This window comes from Coturnix japonica, chromosome 2 (genome assembly GCF_054131305.1).
Source record: "Coturnix japonica strain WE chromosome 2, WE-NBRP24, whole genome shotgun sequence".
In the NCBI taxonomy this organism is placed as follows: domain Eukaryota; kingdom Metazoa; phylum Chordata; class Aves; order Galliformes; family Phasianidae; genus Coturnix; species Coturnix japonica.
The window spans coordinates 87,378,647-87,400,690 of NC_140664.1; the positions used below are offsets into that span (position 1 = coordinate 87,378,647).

A 22,044-nucleotide genomic window follows, 5' to 3' on the forward strand; every position below is an offset into this window, starting at 1 on the left:
TAGCAATGGGTAAATAGAGAAAAAACCTACCTTAGAAAAACGCCTTGTGACAGCATGGTTCTTTTTTTAAAAAAAATAAATAAATAAATACATTTTTATTTTTTTTTATATTCACATTTATCATACTTGGAGCTGTGTATCTGCACCAAGGCTGTATTCTGAACATCCATCAATAACAGCTTAGAGTTTCTTCCACAGATCAAGGGCATGTGCATTCTTTAATACCTACTTCACATAATTTTTGAGAAGTAGATCATGCTTGTATATAAATAAAACCCTTAAAAAACCAAAAGACTGAAGATATGCTTGCTTATCTGTGCTGTCTTTTTGCATTTATTGATACAGATTACGTATGGTCTGAACTTTTCTAATGTTTTTGTTCAGGCTTGTTGCAAAGTCTTTCAGACTCAGTTCCAAAAGCTATTATCTCAATGTTGAGATAATTTCCTTGTGATTGTCTGTTTCTTTGCTTTTTACCTCATTATTCCTTGTTTTATCTTCATGCTTCTAAACCATATTGTTGTTGCTCTATTCATAGTTCATTATATCTGCTTAGTTACTGCTCTGATATGCTGCGCATATTTAGCTAATTCATATATCCGTGTAAATTTATTCCTCCAGCACTTAATTGTAATGGATATTCTTGTTGATGCTTCCATGTTCTCCAGCTACATGGTGCTGCCCTGACAGGCACCCCCTATAGTCCAGGACAGACAAATTCCCCCAGCTCTCTGCTCTGCACCCTGCTTCCAAGTAGACTTCTGTTCCCACAGACACTGTTAGTAATGAACCTTGAAAAATGTTGTTTTACATTTGGAGACTAAATCTGATTATTCTTTTTTCTTTTCTCTTCTTTTTTTTCTTTTCTTTTTTTTCTTTTTCTTTTTTTTTTTTTTTCTGGTGTTCAGAATGAACTTTTGTGCAGCCTTTGCTTCTGCTGTGACAACATAACCTATCTCAGGCAGAGCCTGTCTCCACACCCAGAGTTTGGGTTGTTCAACCCTTTCCATTGTGCCATGATGGTTTTGTTGCTTGTGAACTTATTTGCTGGAAATAATATTCGTTCTAAGAATTTTGCAGCTCCCTGTAATTCTTCCAAGTTGAGTAGGTCAAGCATAAAATCCATCTGACTTTTGTATTCCTGCTAATTAGGCATAACTACCACTAATCAACTATAATATGAGTTAAATAGAATGATTATCATGAACAGATAACTATTAAAATCACTGAAATTGCAGAGTTTGCTATTTACACTGAAAAACCATTGAATCTGTAAAAAGGAGTAAGATGTGTAATAAAGGGAAAAGATTTCATACTCTGATCAAAGAGCCAGTCAACTTTCTTTTAGTGGCAGCAGCAGCCTTAAAAATCTACCTCTGATGATGGTTATTTCTTTGAGGCAAATCTGTCAACGTTACACTTTGCATGAGAGTTTTAAGTGCATCAGTTCTAAAAATAGCAGCAATGGAAGGTTGAATCAGCCTGATGTTCTGCAAAATCTTGCTGACCAAGGATCAAGGTTGTTATTATTGATGTAAGATAGGTTTCATGCACATAAAAGACTTGAAATCTAAACTTACTTTAAGGTTATGTTTAAATAAAAATATACCAACCTATGAAATCTTTGCAGATAGTGACTTCACTCGTATAAAAAGGCACTGTTAAGTATTTGCATTTGCATTAGATGCTTAAAATATTGCTGGGTCACAAGATTGTTATGCTAATCAGTTTTACCATGACTATTCTACTGCGACCTTGACTTTTCTTTCTCCATTGTAGTCCATTACATGTATTTTGCCTTCTTTGTTAACCAACAGCTAAGCATTTTGTACATATGCAAAAGATAGCAGCCAAGTACTAAAAGAGGTAGTGGATTAACTGGCAGGCTATAAGAGTAATTACAAATTTGGTTGTGATTTATTTTGTTTCGAAAAGTCCAACAAGATTATTGGATTAAGTCTTACTAACACTTCTACATTCCTGTGCTTTCTCTTGGAGATAGTGTTGCTTCTCCATAAGTATTCTCATGCTCGCTGAGGAACTGTTTTCATTGTGACAAGACATTGCCACTATTGTTATGCAGTAGAAGAATTATTCCTATATACTAATATTATACAAGATAGAATCATAGAATCACAAGGTTGGAAAGGACCTGCAAGATCATCTAGTCCAACCGTTCTCCTGTTACTCTTGCTTCCACAAGTCACTAGACCATCTCTCATAGCGCCTCATCCAGACGCCTCATGAACACTGCCAGGGTTGGCAACTCCATCTCCCTGGGCAGGACATTCCAGTGCCTGACAACTCTCCAAGATAAATAGTTTTTCCTTATGTCTAATCTAAACCTCCTCTGGTACAACTTGTGGCCATTTTCTCGAGTCCTGTTTGTTGCCTGGGAGAAGAGGCCAAGCCCCCTCCTCAGCACAACCTCCCTTCAGGAAGCTGTAGAGTGCAATGAGGTCTATCCTGAGCCCCCTCTTCTCCAGGCTAAACAATCCCAGCTCCCTCAGCCACTCTCGTAAGACTTGTGCTCCAGACTCCTCACCAGTTTCATTGCCTTCCTCTGGACAAATTCCAGGGCCTTGATGTTTTTCTTGTAGTGAGGTGCCCAAAACTGAATACAACACTTGAGGTGAGGCCTCACCAGTGCTGAGTACAGGGGGATGATTACCTCTCTGTTCCTGCTGGCCACACTATTTCTAATGCAGGCCAGGATGCCATTGGCCCTCTTGGCCACCTTGGGCACACTGTCGTCTCATGTTCAGCCAAACATCAATCAACACCCCCACATCCTTTTTCTCTTTACAGTCATCCAGCCTCTCAGCCCCAAGCCTATAGCACTGCACGAGGTTATTGTGGCTGAAGTGCAGGACCCAGCACTTGGCCTTGTTGAACCTCATCCCATTCACTTCAGCCCCATGATCCAGATTATCTAGATCCCTCTGGAGGGCCTCCCTACCCTCAGGCAGATCAACACCGTCTCCTAACTTGGTGTCATCTGCAAACTTACTGAGGGTACACTCAATCCCCTCATCTAGGTCATCAATTAAGATACTAAACAAGATGGGCCCCAGTACTGACCCCTGGGGCACAGCACTTGTAACAGGTCACCAGATGAACTTAACTCCATTAATCACTACCCATTGGGCATGGCCCTCTAGCCAGTTCCTTACCTAAAAAGGGTATACCTGTCCAGGCCACGGGCAGCCAGTTTCACCAGAATAATACTGTGCAAGACCGTGTCAAAGGCTTTGCTGAAGTCTAAGTAGACTACATCAACAGCCCTTCACTCATCTACCAGTCTGGTCATCTAGTCATAGAAGGAGATGAGGTTGGTCAAGCATGACCTGCCCTTCGTGAATCCATGTTATCTGGGCCTGATCCCCTGGATGCCACACACATGCTGTGTGATCTCACCCAAGATGATCTGCTCCATAACTTTCCCTGGTGAGGGAAAATAAAGTATTGCAAGCTGTAGTATTGCTAACATGTCCAGAAGAGTAGAGGCTTCCACATGGAACTGAAGCTGTTGTTTTGAAATACTAAATCCAGAATAGTTATCTTTGGTTATCCAGGTGGATTTCCTTGTTTCAAAATATAGAAGTCTTATTCCAGTTTTAGGCAGAGAAACAAGCTTCTGCATTAGGCCTCAAGTTCTCATATTCAGATTTGAGCAGGTGAATCCAAAGTAATATTGAGGGTTTTTTTGTTGTTTGTTTTTTGATGTTGTTGTTTTTTTGTTTGTTTGTTTTGTTTTATTATTTAATTCAAAGTCTTTTTTCTGGTATCTTATACACTACAAAGTTACCTTCAGTTGGTTGAAACTTATGAAAACACTGCTAGGGTCAGAAGAACAGTGAGATAAGGATCAGCTGAAAATCTTCCTCACTCAAAAGTAAAATGCTAGTTTTCCACTGGAGAGGGAAACAATTTGAGCTCTGCAGATGTGAGACTGACCTACATTTTAGTCTTTCTGAAGACTAAAGGTTTTGCAGAAAGTGCCTTTATCTGTCTGGCCCACAGAATGCATCAGAGATAAATTGGGCATTTACGTTTTGCTACAGCTGGGATTTTTGTCACAATGCTTTGAAGTGTAAGATCGATACATGTATTTGTTAAACTGTAAGTACACGGTTTTGGCAAACAAGAAGAAATTTTGATTAACAGGTAGAATTTTCAGGCTGTTCACAATATATTATTAATAGTAACAGCCAGATGAGGGAAAAGGAGCATGTATTTTCCTTTTAGCTTGCAAAATTGTAAAAAAAAAAAATATGGACATAACCAAGCATTTGCAATTCAGATTTTATTAGAAGGATATTATTTTAAACAAAGCAGTAATATTTGAAATAAAAAATTTAAAACAGGCATGTGGTTTTTTGTATGTCATGACGTAATTCATGCTTTTTCTGTGCTTTAAAAGTTTGAGGAGTCTAGTTCAGTATTTTTACTGTTATATTATTCTTGAAAATCACCTGACATGTTTAAAACATCTCACATTCCATGAGACCGTTTCACTAATCATTTGATACTTGGCAAGTGTGTTCTCTGAAAACGGAAGTTAAATAGACTGGTTTTGTTTGTTCGGTTGTGTGCATGTTTTCTTTTGTTTTGTTTAAAAAAGTGCAAGTCTGGAAGGTTTTTTATTTTAAAATGATTTTAACATTGAGGCCTGTAACTAGCAGTGTTCCCCAGGCATTGGTGATGGGTCTGGTCTTGTCTGGCATTTTCATAAGCAACCTGGATGAAGGGATAGAGTCCCTCAGCAAGTTTACTTATGATACAAAGATGGGAGGAGAGACTGACTCACCAGAAGGCTGTGCTAGTATTCTACATGGCCTGGACAGAGTTGGGCAGGGGAGAACCTGATGTGGTTTAATGAGCAAGGTTCAAGTACTGCACCTGGGAAGGAATTAATGCATTCATCAGTGCAGGTTAGGGGCTGACCTGTAAAGAAGCTCTGTAGATAAGGACCAGGGTGTTCTGGTGGACAGCAGGTTGGCCATGAGCCAGCAGTGTGCCCTTGCAGCCAAGAAGGCCAAGGGTATCCTGGGGTGCATTAAAAAATTCGTAGCCAGCAGTCTGAGGGGGAGGCAATCCTCCCCATTTACTCTGCCCTGTTGAGACCACATTTAGAAAACTGTGTCCACTTTTGGGCTCCCCAGTTCGAAAAAGACAGGGTTCTCCCTGAAGGAGTCCAATGGAAGGGGACACAAAGATGATTAAGGACCTGGAGCATTTTCCTTTATTAAGAAAGGCTGAGAGACCTGGATCTTTTCAGCCTGGGAAAAGAAGACTGAAGGGAAATATGTGTTTATAAACATCTAAAGGAGGGTGAGAGGCTAATGTATGTGGCCAGGCTCTTCTCAGTGAAAGAGCCTAAAACTTTGAAATAGAAAGTTCCATTCAAACCTGCATAAGAATCTTTTTACACTAAGAACTGGAACAGTGTTCAAAAACTGTATGGATACCTACATTTGCAGCCTACTATAGGAAGCCTGCTTTAGCAGGGGGGGTTGGGCTGAATGACTTCTTGAGTTACTTTCCAATCCCTGCAGTTCTGTGATTCTGTGAATATACCACGTACAGGACTACTAGGTAGTCAAGCCAGCTCAATGTGTATTTCAGTTTACAGCAATCTCTGTTGCATACCAGTTGTTTCCTCATGAGAATTGTTTTCAGCTCTCTTAATACTCTATAACCTTTTTATGAGGCATTTTCATTTATTTGAAGTTTTACAGGAAATTAACCTTGAAGTTTGGAGTCCATTATTGACCTGAGTGTATACAAGGAACAGAATATTTTTGATGCAGTGATGTAAACTATGGGCAGGATTCCAGGATAGGAGTCTGGGTCTTCCAGTTCTGGGGCCTCAAACAGAGTGGCTTTGAAGTCAATCTGCCCCTCAGTGGTTCTATTTACAAGTACTTCTGAAATTAGAGGTGGTGATACCCTTGAAATGCAAAGATAACTGCAGACTTGTTAGTACTGTTAAGGATCCACGCTATCCTAAATCTGCATCTGTTATCTTAATAATTCATTCATATTCTAGTATAAAGTAAACCTATAAATTTAAATTCAGAAGAAGTATCTTCAGTGTATGCTCTTAGATTTATTTTGATTGTTCATAAATTTAAATGAGAGGAAGCAACAGCAGTTTATACAGAATGGCTGAGTTGATTAAAGGACTTTATTCCTCTTAATAATACAGGGAAAGTTTAAATACAGGGTTCTGAATATTTGATACACAGCTTAGTTTGTTCTCATAGGACATAATAAATTGTGTGCCTACCATTTACGTTCATCTCTATCTTTGGATCCCTCTTCATTTTGTATATATTTATATATCTCTCTATAACTAGCAATAATGAAAATGCTGTTGAGTGCATGTGTATAGAAGTCTAGTATCTTCATATATTAATTCATGCAATGGATAGCACAGTGCCTTTGGAAGGTGAAACAGGCTTTTATCTTCAGTTGTCTGTTCAAATTTGCAGAGAGGAATCTAGCTTCTCTGAAATGAGGTGGTGACCTAAGTTCAGTTCCTGGTATACAGCGTCCAGATCACAGTTGACAGTAATTGGAACTAGGTAAGCGTGACTATCTCAGTACAAACTTTTGAAAGTGCTAGAAGATAGTCATGGCTTCTAATCTTCAAAATGGTGTGTACAGGTGAAGACAGAAATATGTTTCATTAAACAGTTACAGAAGATACACCTTTTATAAATTCCCTGAATAGAACATGACAGTTCAGGAGCATATTGGATTACTAGTTAAAATGTGTATTCATATAGGACTCTGTTTTCCAATTAAAAGAGATTTTAAAATCTCATTGAAATCAATAGTATCAAGATATAGCTTTCAGTTCTGTTTTGTTTCATTTTTAGAACATGCATAACAAATTCTTCCTCAAATCACTTTCATTTCTGCCTCATAAGTCAAATATTACTCAAGTGGTTTTGCTAGTCTGTTTGGTTGTAATTATGAAAAAGCTGAAGAAAATAGCCTGCTAATGAGATAAGACACAGCTGACCAGAAGGGGCAAGGATATACTAGGCACTAAGCTGGCAGGACTCATCACTAGCGCTTTAAACTAGATTTGATGGGGGAATTAGGCATACTGCTGAGTGACAGAGAAGAGTCAGGAAACTGTCTCTTTAGGAAGCAGTGGGGGAAAATCTCAGGTTTTTCCCAGAAGTTTTTGGGAAGCCTCCTGCAAGAAGGTAATGCAGCCCAAAGCCTCTATACCAATACACGCAGTATGGGAAATAAACAAGAGGACTTGGAAACTGTGGTGCAATGGAAAATGGTTAGATGTTAGGAAGAAATTTTTTACTCAGAGGGTGGTGGGATGCTGGAACAAGTTGTCAGAGGGGCTGTGGATGCCTCATCCCTGGAGGCATTCAAAGCATGGGTGGATGGGCATCCTGGTACCCTGGGCATCCTGATCTGGTGAACTGCAGCCCTGCTCATGGTAGAGGGGTTACAACTGCCCCCAACCTAAGCCAGTCTATGATTATGATTAAATGATGGCATGGAGGAAAATTAAAATTAATCAGCCAGAAACCATCAAACATTTCCATAGGGTAAATTGCATCCAGAGTTTTAAAATGAGCCAATCCACTTTTATTCCTGAATTTCATGTCTGCACAAAATTGCCTGTTGTAGCAGACCAAGGACAAATCATTTGATATCTTAAAGATGTGGGTTCATATGTACAGGAAGTAATAAACAAAAGGTTTGTTTTTGTTTTTAGAGAAAATAAGATGTAGATAGACTCACATAGACAAGATAGATAGGTATCCAAACAAGATAGGTATCAGTCTTTTCTGGCCATCCATTTCTGCCAGTTACTTGGTCACTATATGGGATGGTCCCATCTTCAGAAACAACTAATTTAATTTTTTTAATGTATGTAGTGTTCCAAAAGTAGCATCTAAAGTAGCCTTATTTTTGAAAGAGCTTTTGGAGAAAAAGGTGGCAGAGATGTAAAATGGAATCTAATTTTCAACTTTCTGGACTTAAATTAATTTGACAGTTATTTGGTAAAATTTCTTTTATAATTTCAAGTGTACACTAAGCAGTTCCTCTTGCTGCTGTCTCTTGGGAAAGAAGTTGATTGCAAAAGAAATAAAACAGTATCAAATTTTGATTAATTGAACACAATAAGTACACATAATTGTGAGTGAATGGTTCCCTTAAATTTCACATTTCACACAGAAATACTGATATTTTCATACTTAAAATCTTTATTTTATCCTCTTAACTGTCTCTCTGCAAACTTATTTTGGTGTCTATTTCAATTTGTTCTAAATGGCATAGCAGATCACCATAACAAGCTGCTGTTTTTCAAACATTCAGTTATTCCTCCAAGGAAATAAAATAGTTTTAAAAGATGATATGAGTGAGCAAAGATGGACAAAAATTTAGCTGCATATTATCTCTCTTCATTTAAGTGCATGAAGATACATGTTCTTTTTGGAAGTGTTTGTGATCTAACCAAGTGATGTAAAGAAAAAAATAAGAGAACTCTCTCAGATCTGTTACACAGAGGAGAATAAGGATTGTTATGACAAAAGCTGAGGATAGGGCAGCTGTTAAGAACAATTAATTTAGAATTTAATTAGAACAATTTTATATATATATATTGCAGGCAAAATTTCTTACGGCTTTCTTTAGAACACTTCAGCTGTTTCCAGGATTGTTTCATGGATTGTAGCATCAGGGAAAATTAGTAGGAGACTGTTTATAACTCTTTTGGTGAAAGTTCTTCACATTTGGCCTCTTGTCATCTGCAGGTGTGCAGTTAGGTTACAGACTTCTTAAAATTGTAGTTTTCCTATGTTCATTGGAACTTCTCAAGTAAAGAAAAGATTTAGTTCATTTTATTTTGCTGCAGAGCACTCCAAACCTGTTTGCATACTGAAACTGCCATTTTTTGTGTACTCGTGTTTGAACGTGCTTTGTACCAGAAGTTCGAGGACTTTTCAGTGTTGTTGCCTTTTAAAAACAAACAAACATAGACAACCAAGCCCTTTAGTTCTTCCATCAAACTAAGATCTGTGCTAATGCTAAGAAGTTATAAGAAGAGGGTCAAAATATGCTTTTAGTGCCCTACTGATAGCTTCAAGGTGGCCTGTGATTAAAGGCGCAAGGCACTTTGATTTGCATAAGTGGAGGGGAATGTGGAAACAAAAGCAAAAGAGGAATGAGATAGAAGAACAGAGTGGGAGAAGGATCTTCTGGGTGCTATGGGAGCAGAGACTGTGAGAGAAACATCAGGGAGATGTAAGTTACTCAGAGGCTGCAGCAGGCCAGCAATGCTAAAGAGAAAGCCCTGTGGCTGGAGCCATCCCCACCATTCCTTCTAAATCGCATTTCATTTAAGAACCTGAAGTACTGTGAAGTCTCATTGTGCATGTACTATTATAAGGTAAATTTTGAGCAAGTGTCTACTTTCCAGTATTCCCTATTAATTAATGCTTCTACTGGCACCATGACTTCAGGCAGGAGGAGGATTCTGTTGTGATCTGTGGATCTCAGTCCTGCTTTTTACTACCAGGAAGAGTAAGTGTAGTTCTGTGTGAAAGAATACTAGCTTTTTAAATGTTTAACTTAATAGATATATTAATGCATTTAGGAATATTACACTTTACAAAAAGGAAGAGTGAAGTTGGAAAAGTGAGCAATTCTATTTTGAGAAAGAGCACAGCAAATGTTCCTAACTGCTATTCCAGCCTTAATCTTCATTTTACATTCTTCTTTCAGGAAACATACTTCATTTGAAATGCTCATTACAATACAGGAGATAAGTTGAACATTTTGTCTTGCCAATATTGAACGGTCAGGGCACTTAAAACTCTTTGTAATTTGCATCAATTGCTCCCCTCCCTTTCTAGATCGCTGACTGGAAACGTGCAGCCTGGGGTATCTAGGGAGTTTCTCCTACTATGACTCTTACTCTAGGCCCATTTTGCAGATGGGAACTACCTAGCCACATAGTACTATCCAAATTGACACGTGTGCTGTAGGAACTAATTCAACAAAATGTATAAGCACTAAGAATTCTCTATGATGATGCCATTATAGAATAGCATGTGAGGATATTAATAAGTTAGTCTTTTATCAGTATTTTATTGGAAGAAAGCATAGAATCTGGGAAGGCAGAATCACTGAACTGCTGAGGCTGGCAGGGAATTCTGTGTCCATCTGTTCCAACGCATGCTGCAGCAGGGACACTCAGAGCAGGGGGCCCAAGCCCATGTCCAGGCGGCTTTTGGAGATCTTCAAGGAACAGACTTTCTAGGCAGCTTGTGCCAGTATTCTGTCATCTGCACAGTTTATATATAAAACAGGGAATTATATATATATATGTATATATATATATATATGTATATATAAAACAGATGATTTTTAATATGTTTTCAAGGAGCGGACATTGTCATTTGATTTCTCTCAGTAGTGATAACTATAATTCTAAAACTGATAGAAAAGCTTATGAACTGTAATTTCTGAAATCTTCCTTACTTGGAACAAACAACATGTGATTTGTACTAATTGCTGTATCTGTAACAATTAAGTACAACATAATATTTCTTGTCTAGATACTGTGCCTGCTGTAAAAATTCAGTTTCAACTTGAAAGAAATACTATGTTTGTGTTGGCCTTCAAATTATTTTTTTCTCCATTTAATCATTTTATTTGTGCCATATCATATCAGGGATCAATTTCACTGTTTTGGGTCTACGGCATATGAAGAGATGCCATGTAGTCATTCAGGGATCTTTGGCAAATATAAACAAGGATGAATGTTCATGTTTTCTTACTGGTTTTCATTCACAGTGCATGCATTGGATCCCAGGATCCTTACTGTGGCTGGGACATGGTGATGAAGAAATGCACAACTCTGGAAGAAAGTCTGAGCATGAGTCAGTGGGAGCAAAGCATTACTGTGTGTCCAGTAAGTTCAAACACATTCTTTTATCTCTTAAGACTTGATTCTATGTGAATCTCATGAAAGTTAGATGCCATAAGATTTCTCAAGCTCACAGAACAGTATTTAATAGCACTTTCCACAGATCTTCCCATTAGACTCGAACAAGATATTCAGTTTCTTTTCAGATTCTTATCAAACTATTTATGCTAATAAGATCAAGTGATTCAGAGTTGTTTTGTTTTTTTCTAGAGGACAGTCATTTTTTTTTTTCCCCCTGTGATGTCTGTATTCCCATTTTGAAAGCATGTGTTCACTAAAGTTAGAGATAGTCACTAATTCTGCAAGGTTTTTTAATCACTAAGTTTAGTGATACAAATTTGCAGGATTTTTCTTCTTTCTACTTTGCAGTATTTAACTACTAGTGTCTTTTATCGTCACTGCAACAATTGCTATAAAAGGCCGTATAACTTGTTTCAATATCAGTGAATTGGGGAGGTGGGTTGTGAAAGTTCAGTCTCGTGCACATTAGTGACAGGAGTGATAATTGTAATAAACTAAGTGTTAATATTTATAGTGGCTTAACACTTCTCTTGAAAATCTTTTGATTGAATTTAATGTAAAATAATGGAGAAAATCAGAGAGAAAATCAGAAAGGCAAAAGCCCAGCTTGAACTCAACCTGGCCACTGGGGTAAGAAGGGACAAGAAAGTCTTTTACATCTGTGATTCTGATTCTGTAAATATCAACAAAGTACTTTTAGATCTCTCTTTTTTAATATGGTTTTAGTGTTGTTTAAATATTGATCTTTTTTCCCTCACTACAAAAAATAAAATAATTAATAAAATTTAAAAGGAGGATTAAGATGAACCTTCCATGTATTAATGTGCTCTTTACTTTCTCTTTGCCTTCCCGTGAACAGGGACTCTTTAGATATCAATCTAGCTTTTATCAGTAGTAAGGGCTTCCTGAACTTGTCCCAACTTGCCACTGGAGCTCGTGTACTTATGAATTTGTGCTTATATGGCATCCATGTCCTATTCTTTTTGTGCTTTAAAAGCTCATTCTAACATCTGCACTGCTCTGTAAAGTATAAAGTTCTTCCAGCTTTCACTTGTGAGCGCGACTTTGTTTTTCTTTTTTTTGCAGCCATCTTGTAGAAATAAGTCACAACACTGATTTTGAGATCCTTGAGAAGTAATTCATATTCTAATTACCTGTGTTTGACATTAAATAGTAATTTTTCAAGCCTTCTGCTTGAATCTATGTATCTATGCTCTAACATGGTGGTCTAATAAAAAAAAAAAATCATGTTGAATTCATCTGCATTGGCATTTTAGTTCACATTAGGAACTGTTCTTCATCTCACATTGTAAAGTGGTGCATTACATTATTTTTAGATGAAGTTAAACCAAAAATGAGCTCCAGCTACTGCTGATCATTTGATCCATGGTTAGAGTTGCTCCAAAGTAGGCCTCATAAAATATGGATGGTGTATGTCTTCAATAGCAGCTGTTTTATTTTCCAGATTTTCAGTTCATGCGCATTCCACTTGGTAATTTACGCATAGCCATTGTTTCACAGAAACCTTGAATTTAGTCATGAGTCCAGTCCCAGATTCCTTGTTTGGCAAGTAACTAGATTTGATACAGAGTATATTCAGATCCAGGTACATGGAGTATCTTATATCTCCCTGCAGATATTTAATCCTTCAGAGTAAATGTGGTTGGTTATACGGAGGGTTAGTTGCTGGTATAGTAGTGCTGCTGTATTATGAAGGATTACTGGAATGGGTTAGTTGGTTGGCCTATGCAGGAGAAATCTGCCTACTGTTTAGTCTTTTAATTCTGGCATTGACCCTTATATTCTTCAAGGGATATAAAACATAAGGCCCTGAGGAGGTGGAAGGGGTTTGATGAGTAATTAAAAAAACAAAAAACAAACAAACAAACAAACAAACAAGATATTTCTATCCCATTCAACCAGGAAAACAATTATTTAATATCTGTTATATTACACTTGCATTGTATCTGACTAGTCTACTCAAAGCAGGGGAGAACCAAAGAATTGCTCAGATGTCTATCCACAGCTCTGAGATTTACTCTTCGAATCAGATATTAAAAGGTTTACCAAGGCTTACAAGGAGTTTTGGAGATGACCAGCTTGAGATTGCACATGAAAAGGAAATCTGAAATCATTGAAATTCATAATTGGCCTTTGACAACGTTACTGTCTTAAATTCTTGAAATGCAAATACACTGTACTGAACAAGTCTGAGAACTGCATAGAAGCTTCCCTTTGAAGTAATACTATATCCTGGCAAACTAAACTTATCTCAATTTTGTTCATTGGGGCTTTCGAATACTTATTTTCAGAGAATTTTTCTGTGCTTTCTTTACAGGGATATACAAGTCAAGCTGTAATTAATATTTATTGGCATTTCATAGAGCAGGGAGATGTCTAAGAGAGAGAGCTGAGCATCTGTGGTATAGTGTCTTTGCATTTGAAGATCGTTTGTGAGAAGTATAGCTCTTTTCATTGTCTGGCTTTGATTTATAATACTCAAGAGGACATTTTTGGCATGAGTACACTGACTGTGAGTGCATATAGATAGTAATTAATGCTGTGGCACACATATCAGCTTTGAGCTTTTTCCATTTGGTCAGATATTGCTATTATTCATCTAATAGTTTATCTAATATTCATCTAACTTCTACAGTAAAGAAGGATCTTGTTAATTGTTTTGCCAAAATGTTTTCCAATGGTAACTCTTGCAATCTAAAAATAGGCTGACATCAAGAGAGCTTTTACAGTCAAAGTAAAAACAAATAATAATTTTGATTTTGATTTTCTTTTGTTTGATTTTATTCATATACACATTGTGAAATGGCTTCATTTTCACAACTCTGGCAAACAGTGCATGTGGGAAAACAGTACTTGTATGGGAACATCATCAGGAAATGCTCCACAGTCACCAAATTGTACACAATACTGCCTCAAACCATACAGTTTGTGACAGATTTAAGGATGAGGTCACTAAAGATGTGACCTTGCTTCAGAGTGCAGAGGCACAAAACAGGGAGACAAGATAGGTACAGAGAGGCTCTAGACCAAGATGGATGTATGAAGGGAATTGGAAAGGAAGAAGCGATTTAGTGGTAGTTGTAGAAGGGAGAAGCTGATGAATACAGGATGATATAGAGGACATATCCATGACAGGAAAATACAGCCATACTTGTCTATTTGGTTATGTCAGATTGTGAAAGGTTAATGAACATGGTCTTTCGTAGATTCTTGTAAGGGTTAGGAAGGTCCCTAAGTAATAAAATACAAATTAAAGTAATAAAATACACTAAGTCAGTGTATTTTGTTTCCCTATTATGAGGGCTGCTCTGAAAGTAATGCCTCTTGTTTTATTTTTCTGGCTTATGACATCAAAGGCAGCTGCTGGTGGTATGGCAGTAGAAGTTGAACCTTCCTGCCAATATTACATTACATTTTGTTGCCCTGTGGCAGATAGCTGCAGATGGGCAGTCTGAAAAAATGCCATCTGACATGGAAGTGCATCTAAAGCAAAATTTTGTCAATTACTTCCTCCATGTGGATAAAATTTATATTCAGCAACCCTTGGTGGACATTTCTGAAGTCCAAACAGTGGATGTGAGCACAGTGAGGTGGTGGATAATGCATTTCAGCAGTGGTGACAGTGAAGTGAAAAACGAGCTATGTTCTGGATGGCCATGCACAGCTGTCATCCCATGAAATGAAGAGTGTATCAATCAGTTCATCCACACGACTCAATAGATTGCAACCAGAGAACTCTGTATGGTGCTTAATATCAATTTCAGTGTGTTGGAAATGATGGTGGCAATGTTGGAGTGTCACACAGTTTGTGCCAAGTGAGTACCACAAATGCCCACACAGACAAAGAAAGAACACTGTATGGAAGCTTGTCAGGACCCATTGAATCAGTACTAGGCTGAAGGTGACAGTATCCTGGCTCACATCATTACTGGTGACAAGATGTGGTGTCACCACTGTGAACCAGAGTCAAAACAGCAGTCCATGGAGTGGTGGCATGTTAATTCTCCTATTGAAGAAGTTTGGGATGCAGCTCTCAGTGGGAAAAGTGATGTGCACTGAATTTTGAGTGATCCTTCTAGACTTCCTGGAACACGCACAAAACATCAACTCCAACTGTTACATCATGACAATGACTAAGCTGAAGGTTTAAATTTCCAGAGTCAGGCCAGAAAAGAACAACCTTTTTAACTTGCAGACCTTGGAGCATGTTGCCAGTCTTGACTGGACAGTTCTATCACACGCAATGTATGGTCTGGATTTGGCACTTCTGACCTCCATTTGTTTGGGTCAATGAAAGATGGCTTGCATGGGCAACATTTGCCTCGTAATGACACTGTTATAACAGTTGTGAAACACTGAGTCACCTTTGCTGATTCAGATTTTTATAAGTGCTGCATGAGGGCTCTTTGGCATCAGACAGTGAAAATGCATAGCTAATGGTGGCAACTTGGTTGGAAAACAGTTTTTTCTAGCTGAGAATTTGCTCTACTAAATAGAGTCATCGTGCTCTTTGTATCTGTTCAGATTTCCATGGAAAATAAATAAGAGGCATTACTTATGGAGAGAACTCCTTATGAATTATTTGATATCACTTTAAAAAATGTGATATTGGTACGGAGAGCAAGTACGTATTAGCAATTGTAGGTATCAGCAGAGACTGCAGTTTGATGACCTTTGCAGGACAAAAGAAAAAATGAAGGAAGTGAAACCTGCTATCAGTATTTGCTTATGAGATCAAACTTTCATCCAGATTTCATGAATACTTTCCCAACATTTTTATGTTAATGATAGTAATTACAGACAACTGCAGGTTTAGTTTGTAATTGCAAGTGAAACATTAAACATTCTTTGGCAAAGCATAGGAATAGAAAACAGGAATTATATTTTCATATCTCTGAGATTAATTGTGTTGGGGGCATATCACTGCTGGTTAACAAACCACTGATGATGACACTGGTATAAGAGAGAATGAGCTTACTTGTCACTTATTGATAAGTAAGTATTTTGTATTGTATATATTATATTGTATATTCAGTATGAGCAAAGGTCAGCGAGTCATTTTTGTTAGATGTCAGCAGAACTTTGAAATAACGAATCACGGTTACTTTTCCTGACCAAGAGCTAAAATAGAGCAATTAAACATGGCAAATCCATTAGCATTTAAGTGATAATGTTGCCATCATTTCTACTTATGATCATGAATTAGTGAAGATTAACACTTTGCTAAAAGAATCAATGGTACAAAGCCTAGATTTGTAAATGGAGATTAATTCTCCATTGCGCGGCCTAATTGTGTTTAAAAGTCAGCTTATGCAATTTGAGCTAGTACATTTTCTTTCAACTGGGTAATAAAGATTTCTTACTAACATGTTACGACTGCATGATAGAAATATTCCCATTGAGTCAAAAACATTCTGACCCTCCCAGCCAAAGATGTTGAGAAGTGACTTTTGTGGGAGCAAACTGGCTCATCATGTAGGGTAAGGTGCCACTTATGCTTTAAAAAAATGTTTTTATGATAGATTAATACAATTAATTCTAATGTTTAGGGAAAGTCATATTTAAAAGCACATTTCACCTTTTTTGAAGTGGTGTTATGAGATATATGCATCACTGAAACTGTCAAATAAAAATACTCATCATGAGAATTTGTGGTTGGTTCAGCTGTTTTTCTTACCCTAGGCTATTATCCTCTGCTGCCTCTTTCTATTGATCCAGACTCAGGTTTCCTTCATGTGTTGTTTTGCAGTCAGTATCCAGGTTCCTAATCATGGGCAAATTTTAGGAAATAGGAAATGCTGTCAAAGATAGTTCAGAAAGTAAAATACACATTTATTGAATAACAGTAGGCAAGCAGAGTTGTGAAAGGAAACATTTAGTTGTAATTATTGTTTTTGCTACCTGGTGGCATGCAGTGACCAAGATCAGTAGGAGGCGGTAGGAATCCTACAGCTATAGAAATTACAAGGGAAGTGTACTGTCTGGAAGCTTAGCTCTCCAGTAGAGGCTTTTACTGTTGGTGGCTGAAAGCTTTACCTCCATGTACTTCTGAATTAAGAGTCTGTAAAAAGCAGCTGTTAGGCCTCAGGTTAGCCTTTCTGTTGTGCTTGTTTCTAGACAAGGAACCTGACAGTGGATGGTCATTTTGGAACATGGTCACAATGGAAACCATGCAGCCACACAGATGGTGCCAGCATTGGCTCCTGCCTCTGCAGGACCCGTGTATGCGACAGTCCAGCTCCTCAGTGTGGAGGGTGGCTATGTGAAGGACCAACCATGGAAATTGCTAACTGTTCCAGGTAAACAAAACAATTTCAGATTCTTTCACTTATGTTTTGAAAAGTTTGTAACTTTAGCAGAATTTAACCTACCTTTTCAAATCTCATCTTCAATCCACTCATCCTGTTCTATGCTTGAAGCACCTCATAGTAAAGGCCAGAACAAATGAGATGTTAGAAAAGTCTCTCTCAAAAACTGTGGCAGAGAGAATGACTGAAATGGCGAGCAGTGATTTCAAATGCAGTGTACCATATTGTATTATACTCAGTTAATTTTAACAATAGCTTAGAGAAGAAAGAAATCAATATTATGTGATAGCTGAAGTATGATATTTTTCTCAGTTCTGTTCAATTCTGTAAGTAATAAATCTTTTTCTTTTTTTTTTCCTTTGGAAGTCATAACTGTTAACTTTTTACTCTTTTTTTTTTTTTTTTTTTTTTTGGCTTCATATCACCATTGTATTCCTCCATCTGACTTGGAAAAGATGTTTCTATTATATCTTTTGGTAGTATCATGACATCTGTTGCCAGCCTATATGGCACTCCTTAGCCAATCTTTTGTCCTTCTCACGCACATAGTGAATGTCATAAAAAATGCTGTCATAGATAGTTTCAAAGAGACTCAGAACACCGCATGCTTTGAATTGTATTTAGAGTTCATCTTTAAAACATTTTACATACTTCAATTGCAAGATGAAAAATAAACTGGTCCCTTCTGCTTATTTTCATTGATTCTTTCAGGTTCTTGTCTCTGCTTTTTAGTTTTGTACATCATGGTAGTGAATAAAACTGATTACCCTTCCACACAAGATAACTGCAAGCTCTGTTAGTGGAAATACTAAATTTCAGATAAATCATTGGAAGTACAATATAGTATTTAATATCAGGAGAATGGTAGAAAAAAAATTCTGTGGAATTCTGAACAATCCAACAACGGTTGTCAGGCTTAGAAAGGAACTGAGAACACAATTTGGTACTTGTTTCACATGCTGACATTGGCAGTATTACACGACTATTTGGACATCTTACTTCTGTTAACACATTAACATATTAATAATTGATTCATGGAAACTCTAAGATTTTGTTATTTTACCATTTCAGCAAGACCAATCCACTGACTGAGATCTTACCTTTTGTCCATTTTAGAAATTGTATGTTGTTTTTTTTTTTTCAAATGCTTTATAAGAAATTTCTTATAAACTTGTTATCCCTTTTAATAATGATAAAGATCAATTGAAATTGATATTATCTGTGATAAATTACAGGAACATGTTTGTGTCATATTTATCATGGGATTTAGTAAGTTTTCAAAAAAAAACCAAAAAACAAACAAAGAAAAAAAAAAGGTCTATAGATTCAGATTGGAAAAAATATGTAATTAAAATTTACCTTCAGTACTTTTGTACAGAAGTTTGCAGATCAGGTTAATCCAAAACAAAATGACTGAAAGACTGAAAGCAACTAAATAGACATTTGGTTGATGCTGTGTAGAACCAGGAGTTGGACTTGATGAACCTTGTGGGTCCCTTCCAAGCCAGGATAGTCTGTAGTTTTATTATGTCTTTGGGCTTTGCTTACTTCTTGTGCAATGAGGTCCTTACAACAGCTGCTGATCACAAAGCAAGGAATATGGAAGAATGAAAGCACTTTTATTTTAGTTTAGTATCCTCTAAGAAATGGAACACGATTCAGTATCAGTGATAACTACGGAAATATGAATGAGTCAGATTCTGCTGTCAGTCACACCTAATCAGCCATTCGCTATGTATAACAGATGACAGAGCCTGAGCTTTTTATTCTACCAGAAATGGAGGCTGGACACCATGGACTTCTTGGTCACCTTGTAGTACCACTTGTGGAATAGGCTTTCAAGTTCGTCAACGTTCCTGCAGCAATCCAACCCCTCGCCATGGAGGACGTGTCTGTGTGGGACAGAATCGTGAGGAGAGGTGAGTTGTCTTTTCTCTAACATCTGCTTTAATTTTTTCTGCTCAGCCATAATCTATAGGACATTTTCTCCTTTACCTGCCTGATGTTTCTTTTCCTCTTCTTTCATTCTTTTGGAGTCCATGTGCTGCACAATAGCAGTTTTCCCGCTAGGAAGGATGTGGGGCTACAGCAGTTCTTTCATCTTTCACTTAGCTGTGTCTCTTCTGAGCTAGCTGAGTTCCTAGTGCCAGAGAATTGTGCTGAAGCAATGTACTGCTGTCCCTTAAGACCCTGAAAATTGATTCTCCTGGAAAATTGATTGCAGTATGTTTAAATTGTAACTTGCCTGGGCTCAAGACCCGGAATTCAGAGCAAAATATAGTAAGGTCACAGCAGTATGTTACTGATGCCACGAGTTCATGTTTTCTGTCTTAAATGAATTAAGCTTCTATATAACATGAAGGGAAGTTTCAAGGGCTTTGTCTCATATTCAATAAATACAATACACCTGGACTCAAATATCTTTTAGTAAGCTTTCAGATGTTGTGGGTATTTTTGTTGTGTTTTTTGTTGTTGTTGTTGTTGTTTTTACTTGTTTGCATGTATATTAACCCCTGAGCAGATCAAGTCAGCTTAAATATTGATTTCCCCATCTACTACTTTTTCACCAGACTGAGCGTTTTATAATAGCTCAGAATGTGAAGTTCAGGCCTCTAGTTCCATTATACATGCCCTCCTCCAAAGTCTCTAATTTGTAATTTATATGCTGGAAATTTTAACAGAAATTAAATATTTATTTAAATCAAACTAGAATTCAGATAAGCTTCAACTCCTAGATGTGTTTATTATCATGTTTCTTGAAGCATGTCAAAAAGCACAGATTTCACAATACTGGTGCCAGTGTAAGAATTTGGATTACTCTAGTCATCCATTCCAAGAGATGTATGGAGATACATTTCCCCTCAGTATGCTCTTGCAACTTACTTTAGTGTTATTTGTAAAAAACTTACACATAACCAAAGGAGAAGGGATGGTTTTGTATCCTTTATTGCAGTCATATCAAAGTAAGATTCATGGTGAGTTTTAGTAGGGGAGATTTAATTAAACACTGGTTCTGGCGTTGCCTCAGATGAAAAGATTCCAGTGAAAGGAGATTATATCACACATTTATGTGTTAACAGAAGATCAGGGGTCTGGTCTTTCTAATTCTAAATTTAAAAGGCCAGTATTGTAGAACATGTGAACACTTGCTTTTTCAAAGCCATGAATGTTTACCATTTAATCACAGAGAAGAAAATATTGTTATTTTGGAAATTGCTTTCTGAAAAAGGTCTGTGTTGGGCCAGGAACTAAGCAAAGTATTCCTCCAACTGTGCTGGAGGAGCTGTTGGAACAATACAACTCCTGGGCCTGTTCGGTGTACACAGAATTCTCAGGTCAGGTTGACTGGGGCCGTTAAGGCTTTTTGATGCCTTTGAGGTTCTAAGAGCCTGTAGAGAATTTTGAGCTGGAGGCAATGCAGTACCACTATAATAGTCTTAATTCACTGCTTCCCTCTAGTGCCTCAGCATTGCATGGACACTGAGCACTTGAAAACTGGGCCCGGAAAACTTAGGCAGACTGAGAAAATAGTCCAGGTTTAGTAGTTCAGAAGAAATGTTTGGCTTGTTTTTGGCCTCTAGGGTATACCAATTAGCAGCCTCTCTGATTTCTTTCATGGAAATTGGTGAATGTTTATAAATAGTCTAACATTTTACTTTCTTAGGGGCCACAGCCCGTGAGTAAAGTGAATAAATGTGTAGACTTATTAAAAATTAGTATTAGGTGGTTTACAAATTGTGTGCTTTTGTCTTTATTAAAGTACCTATTCATGCCACTTTCACATGTTTAAGGAGCTTACATATGAGATTCAGTTTCCACAACTGACATCGTGCCAAGCTTTGCAACTGCTTTTCAACAAGCGCAGTTCCCAGCAGAAATCCAGCACAGAATTCCATAAAAAGTAAATACAAAAAAGGCAGTACATTGTTGAGGTTTATTCTCCTACAGATGTGAATGAATATTCAATTTGATAATATTTGTTCATGCATTAAAGGGTAAATATTTGTCTAGGCTATGCTTGTTTTACCTCATGAAAGTTGAGATCCTACAATACCTAATGTATCGGATAGATCTGTGTTTGCTGATCTTTCCCTTGAAATCAGTGGAAATATTGACCAATTTTAAATTCTGCAAATAAGTTAAGTTGTTGCAAGCTCTGTTGCTTAAGGGTGGAGAAGCAGAAAACAGCTGAAAGACAGCAGCAAATACTTATATTGGAAAGCCAATTGGCCTTGTAGAAATAGGTCAGAAGTTCAGATGGTATGTTTGGACAGAATATGTAGAGGGAGTAAAAATAGGATTTTAATAGATAAGATAATGTATTTAAGAGTCAAGATTCAAGACGTCCAGATGAATTCACTAGGGCCTTAAAAATTTGTTTTGTTCTGCGTTTTTTTCCTGTGTGTGGAATATTCACTGAAGCTGCTGGAAAACTCTCAAGATTTTAGTTTATAAGTTCTGTAGTGTCCTTTCTTGATTTTGTCATTGAGTGAAAATATTTTTCCTCTCCAATGTGAGAAAGATTTAGTAGGCACAGGCTCATTAAGACCTGTGCAGAAATGAAAGATATTAGATTGAGAACCCACTGCTTCTAGTGAGCATAGTCTTCTTTCCACAGTGGAGAAAAAGAAAAAAGCAATGAAAGTCGGGATTGGGAAATGGATTAGTTTCAGTTAAGGAGTAAACATTTGAAAATGCACTTTTCTTATGTGCATGACT

The 22,044-nt window shown here is 37.3% G+C and overlaps 1 protein-coding gene across 10 annotated transcripts in view; it reads left to right on the forward strand.

Annotated features, from left to right (window-relative positions):
* SEMA5A (semaphorin 5A) overlaps positions 1–22,044 on the forward strand; it is a 318,800-nt gene that overhangs the window by 226,918 nt on the left and 69,838 nt on the right. For all 10 annotated transcript variants that reach the window (XM_032442465.2, XM_015854392.3, XM_015854395.3 and 7 more), the window contains 3 exons: positions 10,843–10,960; positions 17,135–17,316; positions 19,101–19,244. In XM_032442465.2, the coding sequence (XP_032298356.2) occupies positions 10,843–10,960; positions 17,135–17,316; positions 19,101–19,244 (444 nt within the window). The remainder of the gene's footprint in view (positions 1–10,842; positions 10,961–17,134; positions 17,317–19,100; positions 19,245–22,044) is intronic.